The sequence below is a fragment of the Eschscholzia californica genome, unplaced genomic scaffold (genome assembly GCF_041429995.1).
Source record: "Eschscholzia californica isolate CP2 unplaced genomic scaffold, dmEscCali1.0.p SCAF_1, whole genome shotgun sequence".
Taxonomy (NCBI): Eukaryota; Viridiplantae; Streptophyta; class Magnoliopsida; order Ranunculales; family Papaveraceae; genus Eschscholzia; species Eschscholzia californica.
Window position 1 is genome coordinate 70,492,217 of NW_028238198.1, and position 16,748 is coordinate 70,508,964.

Genomic DNA, 16,748 nt, shown 5'->3' on the forward strand with positions numbered 1-16,748 from the left:
CTGATGTTAGGAAAATATGTCTCGAGCGAGACTCGGATTAAACGATCAACAGATCCGCCTACCCTACACTATTTTTGGGTCGCCATGTTTATCTTTTTGGTTGGGTCGGCCTGATAAGCATCCCTTGTAACCAGCTTTTAGTTGTTTTTTAATTTCTCTAGTTTCAGTCCTATTTGACCAGATGAATTTATGTATGCTTATTGTTACTAAAAAAACTACTTTTACTAGATGCATTATATTATACACAATCTACATATGTTAGTGAAGAAATAAGATAAACATGTCATTGTAAACCTCATGTCACCACCAGAAGATCCGAACGTTACACCCACCGAGCCGATGTGACCTACTTTGAAGTACAGAGTGGTATGTTTGTGTTGATAGATTTTGTGTGGCTGTTTTCGCATCTTCGAATTATTCCATTTCATTGTTATTTTCAAGTGTCCCACAAGAACTCAACTACTCAAGTACTACTATGACCAAAAGAATAGGAAGAGAAGTTTAGACGTTTAGAAGTTGAGGTGTTCGATAGGAGTTAGGAAGTGAAGTTCAAGATTTGACACTGAATGAATAATAATACCCAAAGCATAGGAAAAGAAGTTGAGGGGTTTGGATATTTTTCTACATTATTTATCATTTTCTTTGAGAAGGTTATGTTTTTTTTTTTTTTTGATGAGAGTTGAGAAGGTTATGTTAGTGATGGCTTCTTTAGTGTCATTTGTGGAAGTTTTTATTTTTATTTTTTTTGTTGAAAGTGTCATGGTGAAAGTTGGAGTGTTATAATGTTAGGATTATGGGTTTGTAAGACTTCCACTTTTGTGCTTGAAGTTTCTTTTTTTTTTTTTGAGATAATTCAAACAACCAACATAGGTTGGGCGGTTGATCGAGATGAACGATTTGGAAAACTATATCATGGGAATATGGATTAGAACTAATAGAAGTCTTTTATTATCATACACTCAAAATAACAAACAGACGTTCCAAAGATCACACCCTCAATTTTGAGAGATGTTGTACGTAAAGTCCTAAAATAATATTATCGAATATTGGATAAGAAAAATGGTAGAGAACAAAAAAATCCAGACATATTTTAGACATACATCAGATGTGGCTTCCTGTGATCAGGGGCGGCCCGGGCCCAAAGCAACCAAAACGGTCGCTTTGGGCCCCGACGTAGTCAAGGGCCTTATATACCGAATGATGCATGTTATTTTTGGAATAATAATTACGTAGGGATTTTTGACATGAATCAAGTTGTAGCTCATTAGTTCAAGAGCTTAAACTTTGTATGAAAGGTCATGAGATCGACTCCACTTTTAAACAACATCAAAATTTTATTTATTTTTTCTACCAGACACTATATAGGGCCCCGTATTTTAGTTTCGCTTGGGGCCTCCCACATGTTAGGTCCGGCCCTGGCTGTGGTTCGCGTTTTTGATGATTCTAATTCACTAGACAACGAATCACGACAAGCCACATAGGATGTATGTCTAGAGTATGTCTGGATTTTCTTGTTCTCTATCATTTCTCGTCTAGATTTTCTTGTTCTCTATCATTTCTCATATCCAATATTCGATAATATTATTTTATGGCTTTACGTACAACATCTCTCAAAATTGAGAGTGTGGTCTTTGGAACGAATCCAGGATTTCGACCTAGTGGTGCGAAATTATATACTTCAAAAAAATTTGCAAACACAGTAATTAACAAAATACATATATTTATTGATTATATTGATAAATTTATGGATACATCACATTGGTAAATTGTATTGATAAATTCATTAATCAAAAAGTTTATCTTTTACTTACGAATTACTGTGTATTCGAAAATTTGTAGCTAAAGCCATTTGTGAATTGCAGCCGTACACCTTAGACCAGTCCTTGCGTGAGTTGAGCTTCCGTAACTAAAGTATAAAAACAAAAATTACTTTATTTTTTTTATAAACACTTTTTTTTTTATAAAGAAACAAAAATTACTTCAAAACACAAGAAAAGAAAAGGTTTATAAAATTGTGAAGATTAATTCTAACTAGAGACACTACTTACCCCAAGACTAAAAGATTCGCAAATTTAAAATGCCTCACTAGGAAAATATAGAAAAAAAGTTGGTCGGAATTAACTAGAGATACAAATAAATGCACAACCAAAGGTTAACAATTCTCCATTTTGTTTTTTTTTTAAATCAAACTTCATTTAAAGGCTAATGAGAATTACATCATGAAGTTTAGATAACAAAGAGTTAAAGACACAACCAAAATCGGACAAACAAGACAAGTTATGCCCACTTGGGGTGCCTCTAGAGCTGTCTGATCTAACTGGTGGGCTACTTCTGGTGCATGCAGTCGCCACTAACCATGTAAGGGTAGTTTTATAACTGATGCTTCTTTCACCTTCTTCTCTTCTCGCCGTCAACCGTCGACGTGCAAATCTCCGGTTTGCGCCTCCGAATCCGTTACATCGGTAAAGAGAGTTGTAAGTTGATGAAGAAACTCCCAATAGTGGTCTATGATCAAAGCACTCGGACCTGAATAAAAACGAAAAAGAAAAGGGTCCTAAAGACCAACAAAAAATGCCCTAAAGACCAACAAAGAAACATAACCTTTATTGTACTAAGTAAAAAAGAAAACTATCTCAACAAAAAAAAAAGTAAAAAAGTAAAAAAGAAAACTAGTAATTCTCTCTTCTCCTTTGCTCCACATCACTAACTGGATCGATCTTAGGTTCCGATCTAAATTCTATGATGTCTAACTTCGAGAAGTAGACAATATTGAAGGATATTATCGCTGCATGCTTGGCTAATTGCTTCAAAGAAGTGGGAGAACATACTGCTCAAGTGGGTGTCATAGGGATACTAGAGGATAAAGACAACATTGAATAATCCCTATGGATTATCCTATTGAAAATTCCTTCTTGTTTTCTTTCTGTTAGGTCAGAAAGAAGAGAAATTAAAAAAAAGGATAGATAACGTTGGTTACACTGAGTAGGATGAATATTAGATTTCTTTTTGGTGTTATTTTAATGGAGGCGTTAATGGTGAAGTAATTACATGTTTTCTGTCCTCTGAATTAGTACCTGGATCAGTTCCAAACCACCATTGAAAACAAGAACTCCACCTCCATTTCATAAACCACAGCTGTCTTCTTCAGGAAAAACAACAACTCCACCACCATATCATAAAACAAACAACTCTACCACCACCATTGAAACAACAATTCCACCACCACCATCACATAAAACAACTCCACCACCATCTCATAAAACACTTCCACTAAAACACCACTGATTTTAATCCCAGCATCCCGCCCAATCACCACCACAACCAGAACGAAACAAACGATTAAAGAGAGAAAGAGGGAAAGAAAACGAAACAAACGATTAAAGGGAGAAAGAGGAAAAGAAAACGATAAAGGAAAGCATAAAAGAGGAAAATCCGTCGAAAGGAAACCCTTCGCCGGAAAAACTAGTCTCGAACTTTTCTTTCTGTAGGAAGAAAATGGTTATGCAGAGCACTTCCAAACGGTTATAATTCTCCATTTTGTTGTCTAATGCATGGATCAGATGATATGGAATTTTGGATAGTTAGATAGTAATCGTCGATCGACGTGGGCACGTTATTGCCAGCTCACTCCGTCAATAGTTGGTACACACATGTCAGTGGGTCGACTGATAACGGTTACAGATCACGTGTCTATGAGCCCGCGTAAGCGTGAATGATGAAACACTATCTAACGGAGATTTATTATTACTGCAGGCACTCTTGTTTCTCCTGATTCATCCCTTCAGATACTTTAAGTCACGAAAATACCCCTTTGAAATCGAATTGACAAAGAGATATTAATTGCTCTTTTAAGAGTTTTCTATTTATACCATTAGGTAAACACAAATTAAGAAACTTCTAATTTATATCATATACTTAAATCTCCTACTTGTACTTACTTTCTTTGGCGCCAGACAAAATTGTTTTAAATTTATCATAATTTATATTTGGGTGCTTCTAAAGGCACCGGACCAAAAGACTGTTAACATCTATCTCTGTTAACACCAGACCCAACCGCTCATTTCTCTGTTAGCACCGTCCAACTATGTAGGCACCGGTCAAGTGGAGTTAACCCTAACCCCTCCAACCGTATCTCACAAAATCAAACCAGAATTTCGAACAGAATAATGATGCACTAAGAAATACTAGATGGACCCGACCGGTCCGTCTGTTTCCATTAAGTCACGGATTAGCTAATCTGTTACTCTTCATATTCTCAGTGATTGTTTTAAATTTATCATAATTCATATTTGGGTGCTTCTAAAGGCACCAGGCCAAAAGACTGTTAACATCTATCTCTGTTAACACCAGGCCCAACCGCTCCTTTCTCTGTTAGCACCGTCCAACTATGTAGGCACCGGTCAAGTGGAGTTAACCCTAACCCCTCCAACCATCTCTCACAAAATCAAACCAGAATTTCGAACAAAATAATGATGCACTAAGAAATACTAGACGGACTCGACCGGTCCGTCCGTTTCCATTAAGTCACGGATTAGCCAATCTGTTACTCTTCATATTCTCAGGGATTGTTTTAAATTTATCATAATTCATATTTGGGTGCTTCTAAAGGCACCAGGCTAAAAGGTTGTTAGCATCCATCTCTGTTAGAACCATACCCAACCGCTCATTTCTCTGTTAGCACCGTCCAACTATGTAAGCACTGTTGAAGTGGAGTTAACCCTAACACCCCATCCATCTCTCACAAAATCCAACCAGAATTTCGAACAGAACAATGATGCACTAAGAGATACTAGACGGACTCGACCGGTCCGCCCGTTTCCATTAAGTCACGGATTAGCCAACCTGTTACTCTTCACATACTCACGGATTGACTAATCCGTTTCTCTTCACATACTCACGGATTGGTCAATCCATGAGTATTTCAATCCACAGAAAACAGAGATGCAAAATTCTTAAATGTCAATCTCTCTTCCTCCATTTAGACTATCTCTGTCGTGATTTAATTTACCAGCAAGAGCTTCTTCTTCCTCCTCTTCTTCTTCTCCAAGCCGAGGCAAAACCCTAATTTATCTTCATATTCTCATCCATACAAAGTCAGTATCTCTCTCTCTCTCTTTTTCTCTTTCTCTCTCTCTCTCCAGTTAACGCATATAACATATTACCAAGATTGGCTAATTATAGAGCAGTTTTAATCCAACAATTTTCTGAAAATCTGTCTGAGTCTTACCCTTGTAATGCTGATGAGTTAAAGTACACAATTAGAAACTCATGATTTTATCACTCTTTGATCAATAGATCACACTAAAAATAGCTCTTTTTAATTAAAATTCACCGTTTCTGAAATTTCAGGCAACGATAGGGTTTCATAATTTTAATTTCAACTATCTGTATAGTACATTAGATAAACTCTCCAGAGTCCACCATTTAAAAAAAACAATGTTTTCTCAATGTGATAATTCCAGTAGAGCAAACACCAACATTTATTCAATTCTTAATCTTTTTTTTATCTTTGGGTATCTTTTTTTTTGTTCTCAATTGTTAGTTAAAGAAAGAATCAACAATAGGCGCACCATGTTCGAAGAAAATCCACAGAGAGAGGGAACAAATTCCCAACTTGTCAGTCAACTTAAAAGATAATCGATTTTCAATCAGATCAATAAACGAATAAAACCCATACCTGAATTTACATCAACAGGAACAGACCCGGATCTCAGTAGGTAAGCTTGTAATCTTAAAACAGATTTGAATCATTAGTTGCAACTGCTTCATAGGCTTTGTAAAATTTAAGGTTCTGCAGTTCTTTACGTTTGGAATAAGAAGATAGAAGAAGCAAATGAAGGTGAACGTCATCCACATTAAAAATCGGTGCTAATAGAGAACTCGGGTCAAGGGCAATCAATAAAATTTCCGGATGCTAACAGCCTTTTGGCCCGTTGCCTTTAGAAGCACCCTTCATATTTTTACTTATACAAACTTCTCAATCTAACTTAGTTATCTGAAAATTCTTAATGTTAGTTTTACGTTATATTTTATTTCAGTCTAGCTTAAGGATCTTACATTTTTTTCTTTATTATTTTTATGAAGGTTTTGTGCTCAGTCCAGTTACTAAGATCTTGGTTTGCAACGAAATGCGAACTCCATGACCAAAAACTGACTATGCGAGTGCGACACTAAATCCACCTTTTTCGTTGATTTCACAAGAGGTCAGTTATTAACAAACTTAAATTTTATGATGTTGTATTAATCAAAGAAACTATGTAAGAAAAGCCCAAGATTTGGGCCCGAATACGAAAAAAAAACCCACTCGGGAATAATAATGTAAAAAAAAAAACAATTTTGAAACTGTTGGCAACACTTTTGAAACTATTACAACACTTTTGAAACTGTGACAACATATATATTTATGTTCTTAATTATGTGTGAACAAAAACAAATTTGTTCATACATTTACAAAATTGTTAAGAGCAAATACAAAATGGTTGAGAGCAAACCGTGTTTTGTTCAGAAATTTTTATAAATGTTTTGTAATTTTAATTTTTGGGTTTTTTTTTTGCATTATTATTCTGAGTTGAGCTTCATTTGATATTTGACCCGAATTTTGGGCCTTATAATTTTCCTCTATATCCTATTAAATTTGTTGTATTACTGATCGGATTATATTTTACCTATTATGTCAAACCCCCTTTTTCTCCCACTGTGGATCAACCCATTTTTGGGTGAAATGGATAATAATGGGTCATGCTTGAATGATGCAGTGTCATTTTAACTACTACGTCCAAATTCCAAAGCATAAGTTTCCTCACACACTGCGACCATGTTGAGTAAAAGAGTCTGATTTCTAGGATTATCAAAATCGTAATGACTTAGTAATTGTAATGCAGTGTATGCTTTGGTTAAAAAAGGATTAATATTCTTCCTCTTAAAAATAATTCCTTAAAGTTGTAAATGTGATTTTTTGTACTTGTCATGTATCTTCGTCAAGAGATTTAAATTAATAATTTTTGAGTTTATAGCTCAAAAAATGGGTCCTAATAGGAGATATAGTCCTCTATAATCCTAAAAAGGATTTCAAAACCTAAATAATAATTTAAATGGATATCTAGTCCTTTTGGTCTCATCTAGAGAGAAAACACAAATCCATATAATACATATTAAAGATTTAATACCTATATTAACCTTCTTTAATATCAAAACGTGATTTACATTCTAAACTGTTAAAGATATTTTTTCCATTTTTATCTCAACTTTCTCTCTCCAATCACGTTTCAATGGAAAGTAACCAAAATCTTCAATATATTCCGTGATTGAAATCTGGTAACTTTCTCTCTCTCTCTCTAAAAACTAAATCTTCAATAAACCTCCATTAAACTCACCAACAGCAGCTCAAACCTTCATTGCTTCATCTTCATACAGCAGCAGTAGTAAAAACCTCCATTGTAATTCAGGTTTTAAACTGTTTCTCTATTTATTCAAACCATTGATAAGATCTAATTTTTATTTTCTCTCTTTTAAACTCGAAACTAGTTGTTAAACCTCCATTAATCTCAGAACTTTTCTTTCATCTTCATTAGATTGCTCGAAAATCATTCATCTTTTATATGGTTTAGAATTTACAGTTTTGTATTAACACCATTGTTAAGATCTAGTGATGATTCTTTTTTTCCATTATCAGATTACGATGCTCTATTATTAAACATATTACATTTGTGATCCAACTACATAAGATATGTTTCCATCTTAACTAGCTTCGAATGGAAGATTTATAATTTTTCTCTCTAAAACTTTCATAACTCTTTAAGATCTTTGATGTTTATTTCTTTATTTAATGATGTGTTCAATGTTAGTATGTTATTTCTCCTTCCAATGTTCATTGTATATTTCTTCAGATCTACGTTAATTCCTTTTTTTTTTGTTTTTTTTGCAGATCAGAATCATCTGTCCGTACAGTTCTTGATCTTTGTGATTATCCACACTTATTCCTTTAACAGAATATAAAGTACAGGTACTTTACGATAACTTTCCATGTTTTCTGATACAATTGGTTAATAATATATTGATGTTTATCCTTTCTGATTCATGTAACAAAATAAAAATTACAGTTACTTTACGATAAATTACCATACTTTCTGATACAATTTGCATACATTTCACATAAGATGATGTGTTAATGAACAAAGGTGCGTAAAGTATGAAAATTTATCCAACATTACACGTCCTTTTTTTACCAGAACAGTGGTCATGACAAGCATATAAAACTTCTCTTAACCTAATAAACAATTGTACTTTTTCATACATTATACATAACTTATTGATATGTACCTGTTATTTATGATCCATCTCATTTGTTTTTTATTAAATGTTTCATTATCAATGTATGTAAATTTGATTATAAATTTTTTTAACTAATATATATGTTTTTTTTTCTTGTAGTAAACCAGCACTGATGGAATTTCTTACAGAATCATCACATAAACTATAGAAGTATAAATTACGATGAAGAAGATTGTTTCTATGATCCTGTTTGGACAACGGAGTCTTACGTGAAGACTTACAAGGAACATATAAACCCTGCCCCTAACTTCGATGAACCATGTACATTTAATGAAGAGTCAAAAACACTACCATGTTTGATTCGCCGTAAACCTGGAAGACCAAAGACAATAAGGATCGAGAGCTCGGACAACATTCTGACGGAATTTGTTTTTAAGTTACCTAGTATACTATGTTCTTTTCATTTACAATAAAACACAGACTATTGTTCAATAAAATTTCGTTTCAGTCGTACAAAGGTTGTGTTATTTACTATACAGTATACATAATTTATGATAAATCACATACTTTATAACAAAAAACATCATTTCAGATTTACATTTCCTAACAAGTTACTATAATTTATGGTACATAATGGACATGTACGCGTAAAAAACAAGTAATTTATGTCAGAAAATAATCTAAGTATTCAATGGTACATAATGGATGACACACACACGTATGATAAATTACGTTGTGTACATGACAAATAATGGTTTCCTCGTCATAAATAACACATAATTTACGAACTTGTTTCATAATTTGTATTCGATGTGTGTTTATGTATGAGTAAAAAACGAAAGTTAAGTGAGAGAAAGTTGATATATATGTTTTGAATATTAACCCCCAAATCACGCTAATTGATCTCAGAAAATTTACTCATTCCAAATCTGAAAATTAAGTGAGAGAAAGTGATATATAGATTTGGTTTCCAAATAAGAAAGGACGAGAGAGAAAATCTGTTTTGGAAAATATCTGTTTTCCAAATCTGTTTTGAAAAATCTGTTTTGGAAAATATCCTTGATCCGTTACTTCCTATTAAATCTTTTCAGTTTATAACCTAAATATCTCCCCCAAATCACGCCCCCTGGTTTGGGAAACTTTCCGGATTCATTCCGAAATTTAAAAACCCCGGATTTTTTAGACGAGGGACATGGAGGGTATTTATCAATAAAGTATGAGTTATTTATGCCCTTATTGTAAAAGGACTAAATGTCCATATTTTGGGAAGATTGGTCTATATACCTATTATGAAAATGATTTTAGTCTATATACCCATGGACTCTTAAATTAAACATAAGGTACACTTTTGACCATTTTATTACTCAAATTGATCCATCTTGTTTGAGTCTATCCACTTCCTTATGTTCTAGAGTTGGATCTTTTTGTTATCCACATACCACTACGTTACCTAAATTTGAAGGGTAATTTTATAGGCAATGCCTTTTATTGTTAAATTGCAAGTTTGTCTTTATGTCCAAGTTTGGTTAAAACCAATGATATTTAATATTTATGAAGGTTAATTTCATCTATTCGACAAAAAGTCACCGGTCAAGATTGCCGCGATTTCAAGAAAAAATAAAAATAAAAATTTCTTCATCTTCTCCTTTCCTTCTTTTCCGGTGGTTGTGTGTAAGACTTGTGTCTGTAAATTTTTTATGTCTATCACAAGTTTCTTCAAGACATGATAAAGTAAAATCCGTCATTTTCTTTTCATAAAATAGTATATAATATTGGCCTCTAGATTTTGAGAGGATGAAGATGCAGAAAGAACAAAAGGAAGAAGATGAAGGAGAAGAGAAAGAGAGAGAGAAAAAAAAAAGTCAGTCAAAATCGTTGGTCGGAGCCTGTCGGCGGCCAGTCCAACTTTCGTTGAGGCATTGCCTCTTAAACACACATTGCCTTTAACCAAAATTGAGATTGCCTTTAACCACTTTGGGCATTGCCTATAAAATCTCCCATGTATCTTTTGCTCAAGGTAATGCACACATAAAATAAATTTTATTTTTTGGAAAACGACTACGGTGTACGTAAGTCGTGATATATGACATTTGATATATCATAGATGTGATAAGCTCGATAACCGTCCACTCAAACACTAACAAGACCCGATCTATAGTCCAACAAGACAATGGTCTGAAGCCCTACAACATTATTTATACCTTAATAATCTCAATTCAAATAATCAAAGATTCCACCTTTTCTGAGATTCAAACCTGAAACTTTTAAGACCTTCTGGAGTTTATGTCAACACCTTGGAACCACTTGCGTTACTAACGGTTGACAGCTACCAACTGTTGACACATACTTCGTCAAAAAAAAAACTGTTGACACATAAAATAAAAAGTTGCCATGTACAAAAATAAAATGGGCAAGTATGTAATAAAAGAAAAAAGTCTGGCATTTTCGTAAATAAAGAACCCTTTTATCTACTCATTTGAAAAGGCTCCTTGCCTACTCGTTCCTTTTGTTTTACTCTATTTCGGGGAAAGAGTTTTCTTTTTTGTGTAAATTCGTTGAACAAGAGTTGATTTTGAGTCCACAGTGAGTGAAGTAGCAGAGAAGAACAAAAAAAAAAAACTAGGGTTTCCATTTAATCGTACAATCTTCACTCGATTTCGATCTCAACTAAAAACTCCTAGCTTCTCTATTTGAACTTAACTACCTTTCTTCTCTCTCTTCAAATCCATGAATATCGCTGCATTTCTCGATCATTCCTCTACTCGTCGAAGTATATTCGTTCCGTGATTCATCTTTGTGCTTTTGGATTCGTATAGGTAATACTTGTTGATTTTGTTGGCGATCTGCTTTTAACTTTGCATTTTTTGATTCTGATGATTTTCGTGTTAGTAGTTAGTAAGATTTGATCTATGTTTTTCCAATTTTTATCTGTTTATGATGTTTGAAGTTATAGATTAGGGCAAAATAGAGTTGATCTGTATGTTTATTGTGGGTGTTTGTTGTGATTTGATTATAATAAGCATTGAGTGGTTACTGGTAACTAGCTACCTAGTATTTTAGATCGTCTTGTTCTTTTAATATGTGAATGTTATTTGATGGTATGTTAGTAAGGAAATAGAGAGTGTAGATTCTGATTTTGATTAGTCTTGAATCTTGATCTGCAGAAATTAGTTCTCTCAGTTTTAAGAATCAGTTGCAGAAAATGAATTCGGGAAATGGGGTTTCTTTGGAGCATGAAAATGGTGTTGTTGAGATAACTACAATGGTAGAAGAACTGGGTATGAATACAGAGAAAGAAAATGGGAATTTTGACAAGGTTGTTGATGTTATGGAAGTAAAGGATGTATCTGAAGATTTATCCAATGTCAAAGAACTCGATACTTCTGCCGTGGAAGTAGAGGCTTCTGCGTCTATTTCCCCGAGTCTAGATTCACCAAACGTATGGTTCATTCTTTAATTTTTACTTGTGAGTTGTTGTTAATTTGTTATTATGTAGATTACTGAGAATTAATAGAGAAAATCTCAATGTCTCATAATAGAAATCTGGAGTTGGGGATGCTAATGGGGTGAAAAGCAGTAAAGCGACCAGTGATCATGCCGGCAAGAAAGGTTCAACTACTGCTCCTAAAAGCCAAAAGCCAACCCTTTCCCAAAGTCGCTCTTTCGCGTCAAGGGGGACTTCTGGAAATGGTCAGAAAAAGAGCACTGATGGTAAGTCAGTTAAAGCAAATGCCCTGCATCCTCAGACGAATGGACAAGCCGAGGCGGGAGTTGCTTCTCGCTCCAACCTTCCAAACAGGCGAGCTTCCACTGGTGTCAGTTCTTCGAATGCAACTTTAAAGACTTCTGGACCCTCGGCTAGACGCACTACTTTACCTGCTGTGCCTACCTCTCAACGATCTCTGGTAATGCTTTTGTTGCTTTGTTTTTCGTTATGTTTACTGCAAATATCCCATTCCATTCTCTCTCTGGTTCTCGTATTCTAGTTTCTCTTATTCTATATCTACATTAAATCAGACTGGCAAGTTGGGCTCTGGGAATGCAAGTACCCGTGATCCATCCTCAGATATCTCCCTGTAAGCTTCTGCCTTCAATTCGTTTCTTGGAGTTCTTAATTTACTAAAGACGGGATAATTTATAAGTCTAGGCAATGGTTCTATTGTTTCTGTATGATCTAGATCCTACATTTATCAGTTGTAAGGTACTGTTTGGCATGTTGAAATTCTTTAGTTAACAAATGGAAGTTCTCCTATCTGATCAGTTCACAATCTTGAAAAGTAATTCAGTCAATTGTGGTATTGTACTATTGGGGAGTGGCTGGATTTCTTGTTCAAAACTCTGCCATGGACTCACTTCTCTGTGCTTACTTGATTGTTGTTTGATGTTTTGGCAGTGGCTTATGTAATTTGTTTTGATGTTTTGATTTTCCGAATTAATTGGATATTTTAATCTTTTTATAAACTAGAAGCATTGTTTATGCCAGATGCCCAAAATCACAAATACCCATGCATGTTACATCAAGGAGATCGTGAGAAGTTAACTTATTTTCCTATGTTTCATATTATCTATTACAGTATCCATAATCCTATGTTGTACATTTTTTGCTCTTGTACAACGTAAACAAGTGAAAGTAGTCAACAAAGAGGTGGGGACACATCTTGATGAATAATATAATTTCAAATTGTTAGGGTTTAAGATTACTTTCTATCTCGATTGCAATTGTAGTTTCCGTCATGAACTCTGAAATATTTACGACATTAGAAAACCCTACTTTTTATTAAATGAATTTTGTTTGTAATTGCAGATCAGATGATCAAAATCAACAACAGATAAAGGGATCAGTACTCAGTAAGGATGATGAAGATACACATTCCATTACCTCGTTAGTCTTCTTTTTCTGCCATTTGAGTTCGTTATTGTTTACTGGCACAGTTCTATATACATATATATCTTATCAAGGCTAAGATATTCTGTTGTATCATCAGAACTACTACTCCTCGGGGGACACGGGTTAGCGCTTCTGGATTTACCTTTAGATTGGGTGAGCGCGCTGAGAAAAGAAGAGAGGTTAGACCATCTTAATGTATTTATTAATCATTTCCTCTTTTTCTTATTATCATTATTCACTTGTTTTAGATTAAATGTTTTGAAGATTTGACTTCTGTGACTTTTATTAGTACTATTCGAAGTTAGAAGAGAGAATTCATGCCAAGGAAGTGGAAAAAAATAATTTGCAAGCAAAGTCAAAGGTTGGAAACAAAACTAGTTCAATTCAAATGTCTTAGGTCAACCTGTCTGTTTCCAATGTGTTCACCATTATAACCTATTCATTTTTCTCTGTTACTTTGCAGGAGAGTCAGGAGGCAGAAATTAAGCAACTAAGGAAGAGCTTGACATTCAAAGCAGCACCAATGCCTAGTTTCTACAAAGAACCTCCTCCTCCAAAGACTGAACTGAAAAAGGTTTGTCATTTATCGATTTCACTTCATACTATTCGATGTACCTACAAAAAGTTATTATCCACGTCATCTTTCTATACAATGATTTTTCTGTAGTTTGTGGCATGGTTCCGAATATTGGTCTGTCCCCAGTAACTATAACCTATTAAAATAACAATAGAAAGTTTACGTCAACATAAGTGAACAAAGAGAGTGGGAGTAGGTTTTAAATGTTTTGATGACCTGAATGAGTGCAACCATGTCCATTTGTAACTTCATTTGTTCAGAAAATTGCAAAAGATTTAACGTACTGCCATGGTGATGGAAAATTATCTCAAATAACAATATATGGAAATTTATCATTCGGCTACTTCTAGAGAGCTTCTTTAGTCGTAGAGGTGGAACCAGGAATTTGTATATAGCTATAAAGATGGGCTGGTTTATATTAATTATTCTGGTTGATAGATTTGATCAGGCTAAATAGTTCGACTACAACATATTTGAATCTGTTAAGGCGCTCAGAGCATACATATAAATCAGCAAGCGGTCTTTAGGGCGACATCTAATGCTTGATGCAACCTGACCTAGAAGTAGGACCCTTGATTCTAACCTTGTATCGACTTAGCATGCTGTGTGACCAGGCTTTGGGTACTTTTTTACTTGAATGTTAAATATTGTTAGGTTGATTAGCTTGAGTTTTCTATTATGAATCGATGTAGATTCCAACAACACGGGCAAAATCACCAAAGCTTGGGAGGAATAAGACTTCTGTTGTTGCACCAAACTCTTCAGAAAGCAGTGGACCTCTTCAGAGTCCACGAAGGAGTAGCGTGGACCACATCAAGCCCACCAAAAGATCTTCAGGGGATACTAATGTAGACACTGCTGCGACTAATGCACCAATTCGGAGGTCATCACTATCAAAGGTTCCATCTAAAAAATCAGCAACCGTTAAACCTGAAACAAAGCAACTCTCAAAGCCAAAAGCAGGAGAACCTGAACTTGATAACCAGAAGGCAGAAGATATTGGAGAAAACAAAACGAACTCTCTCGAGAATCCCCCATCCCTGAATGGTGAAGCAACTACCATTGAGGAAACTCAAAGCAGCTCTATGGAGAAAAACCCTTCCCTCGAAATCGAATCTATCACTGACAAGAAGAAAAGCATCTATGAGGATATCCCTACCCTCGAAATCGAATCAATTGCAGAACCACCTACGGAGGAGGGCGACGTCATCTTGCATTTACCCGATCCAGAGATTACCTGTTAAAAGGTGAGTTTCTCTCTCTGTTGTGTTTCAACATTTTGTGCAGATAGTGATCTTCATCGCTTTGTGAATAGCAAGGGGGTGTGGTAGTTTCTTCTATGTTGTTTGTGCTTCTTCTTGAAAAAGATATAATTGAAGTTCCAATTCGAACAACTGAGTTATATATAAACATGCCTCTGTTTGTAAGGGAGTTCCATATAGTTTGTTCAGAAAACCTTGGATTAAATTCTTCTTGTTAAGGAAACTTTACATCAAAATAACGGCGTCTTTAAAGGTAATATTATGATGTACATTGTCGAATGAATCGGTAAGATGTCTGTTTTAGTAGTGCTATAATCTATTTGTTTAAGCCTTTTCTTCCTGTTATTTTGACATAGCCGTTACACATGATGTTATATTACTGTTTCTTAGTTATTCAATCATTGCTTGCTTTTATAACTCTAGGTGGAAGTGGAATGGTTGAACACAAGTTGAACTTTTTGTAGCCAGTGATTCATATAGGACGACCTTCCTGAACTGTCATTGTTGATAAGCAAGTTGTTTCTGTCTACTTGTTTGCTTCTAAGCATGGATAATTGTAGCTTAAACAAATTATTAAAACAAAATAGGAATGGACAAATATCACCACATTCATTTGGCTGCTTCCTATAGATAAAAAATGATGGTCAGAAAAAATGGGTCGAAATTCAAGGCGAGCCGTTGAGTTTCGCCCTCTGTTCCTCTCTCTTGATTGGTGGGGTGAAAGCAGACCTTCCACCTCCGAATTGTTCTTCGGATAGCACTGGAATATTCATAAATTTTGCTACATTCTACTAGTGGTAGAAAAATTGCAAGAAGTACGACGAATTATTCTAGTTGTCCTAGTTACTTTAAAAAAATTGGTTAAGACATCAAATTATAACTCATAAAATGTGTTAGATAGAGAGACTTATGGTCTATTCTACTTTTTATAGTACTTTTGTAGTTGTATTGTATGAGCAGATAATACACATTTATTTTGTATTGCAAGAGAGGTTGACAGTTGTATATACTTCTTCCACTAGTTTACACAAAAGATAGATATTTACGTGTTGTTAAATCAAACCCTAGAAAGAGTTGCTTAAAGGTGAAACTTGAAAGCATAGTTTTTGGCTATTTCCTTCTGTTTTTCTTTTGGTATCTCTCCATGTTATTGAGCAGTCTTAAAAGGGTATTGCATGTGTACATTATATATAAAGAATTTATTTTTCCTAATTAGGAAAAATTACATCTCCACAATGAATTTTGATCATCTGATGTTTAAGTCCATTTCAAAAAAGAGCACCGATCTGAAAATGGGTACCCCAAAAGGCAGCAATTTTGTTTACTTAGGTTCGCTTTCACTCTTAGCACTTCTCATGGATGAAGTTCGAGGTCCACGGACCTGGCAGTTCTCATGGATGAAGTTCGAGGTCCACGGACCTGGCAGTCTGAGGGCATTAAGATTGGTCTCAACCCGAACTGTCCAATCTGAGTGTCCTCGACTTGCCTAGTTCGAGAAGGCGAAGAGAGAAAACAGGTCTAGGTAAAATAAGGACGGTCTATAGATGCTCCCTCTAAAAAATGATGCTTAAATGAAGATTTTGTTGGAGGTTACCAATTTGTATTGGATTTGGTAATTTGGATAAATAAATGGTAAAGTTCATACCAAATGAATAGAATTTTAGCATTAATATGAGTCTGACTTAGTGGGGCTTGAAACTTGTTTGCCATGTGAGAGTTATTGGACTGTAGTGTAGCAGTATCAACATGT

General features: G+C 34.7%; 1 protein-coding gene across 1 annotated transcript; it reads left to right on the plus strand.

The window, feature by feature from the left end:
• The first annotated feature begins 10,677 nt into the window (after positions 1-10,677).
• LOC147568745 (uncharacterized) lies at positions 10,678-15,234 on the plus strand. Its single transcript, XM_086655161.1, has 9 exons — positions 10,678-11,087; positions 11,436-11,710; positions 11,811-12,176; positions 12,289-12,347; positions 13,076-13,153; positions 13,257-13,338; positions 13,449-13,520; positions 13,623-13,733; positions 14,429-15,234. Exons 2-9 carry the CDS (start codon positions 11,474-11,476, stop codon positions 14,978-14,980), a joined length of 1,557 nt encoding a protein of 518 aa, XP_086511287.1. The 5' UTR covers positions 10,678-11,087; positions 11,436-11,473; the 3' UTR covers positions 14,981-15,234.
• The last annotated feature ends 1,514 nt before the right edge of the window (positions 15,235-16,748 follow it).

Excerpts from the sequence above, each read along its gene's own strand:
- LOC147568745 (XM_086655161.1), top strand. The coding sequence starts at position 11,474 with ATGAATTCGGGAAATGGGGTTTCTTTGGAGCATGAAAATGGTGTTGTT. Across the intron at positions 12,177-12,288 it reads CTACCTCTCAACGATCTCTG|ACTGGCAAGTTGGGCTCTGG; the intron begins GTAATGCTTTTG and ends ACATTAAATCAG. Across the intron at positions 13,734-14,428 it reads CAAAGACTGAACTGAAAAAG|ATTCCAACAACACGGGCAAA; the intron begins GTTTGTCATTTA and ends GAATCGATGTAG.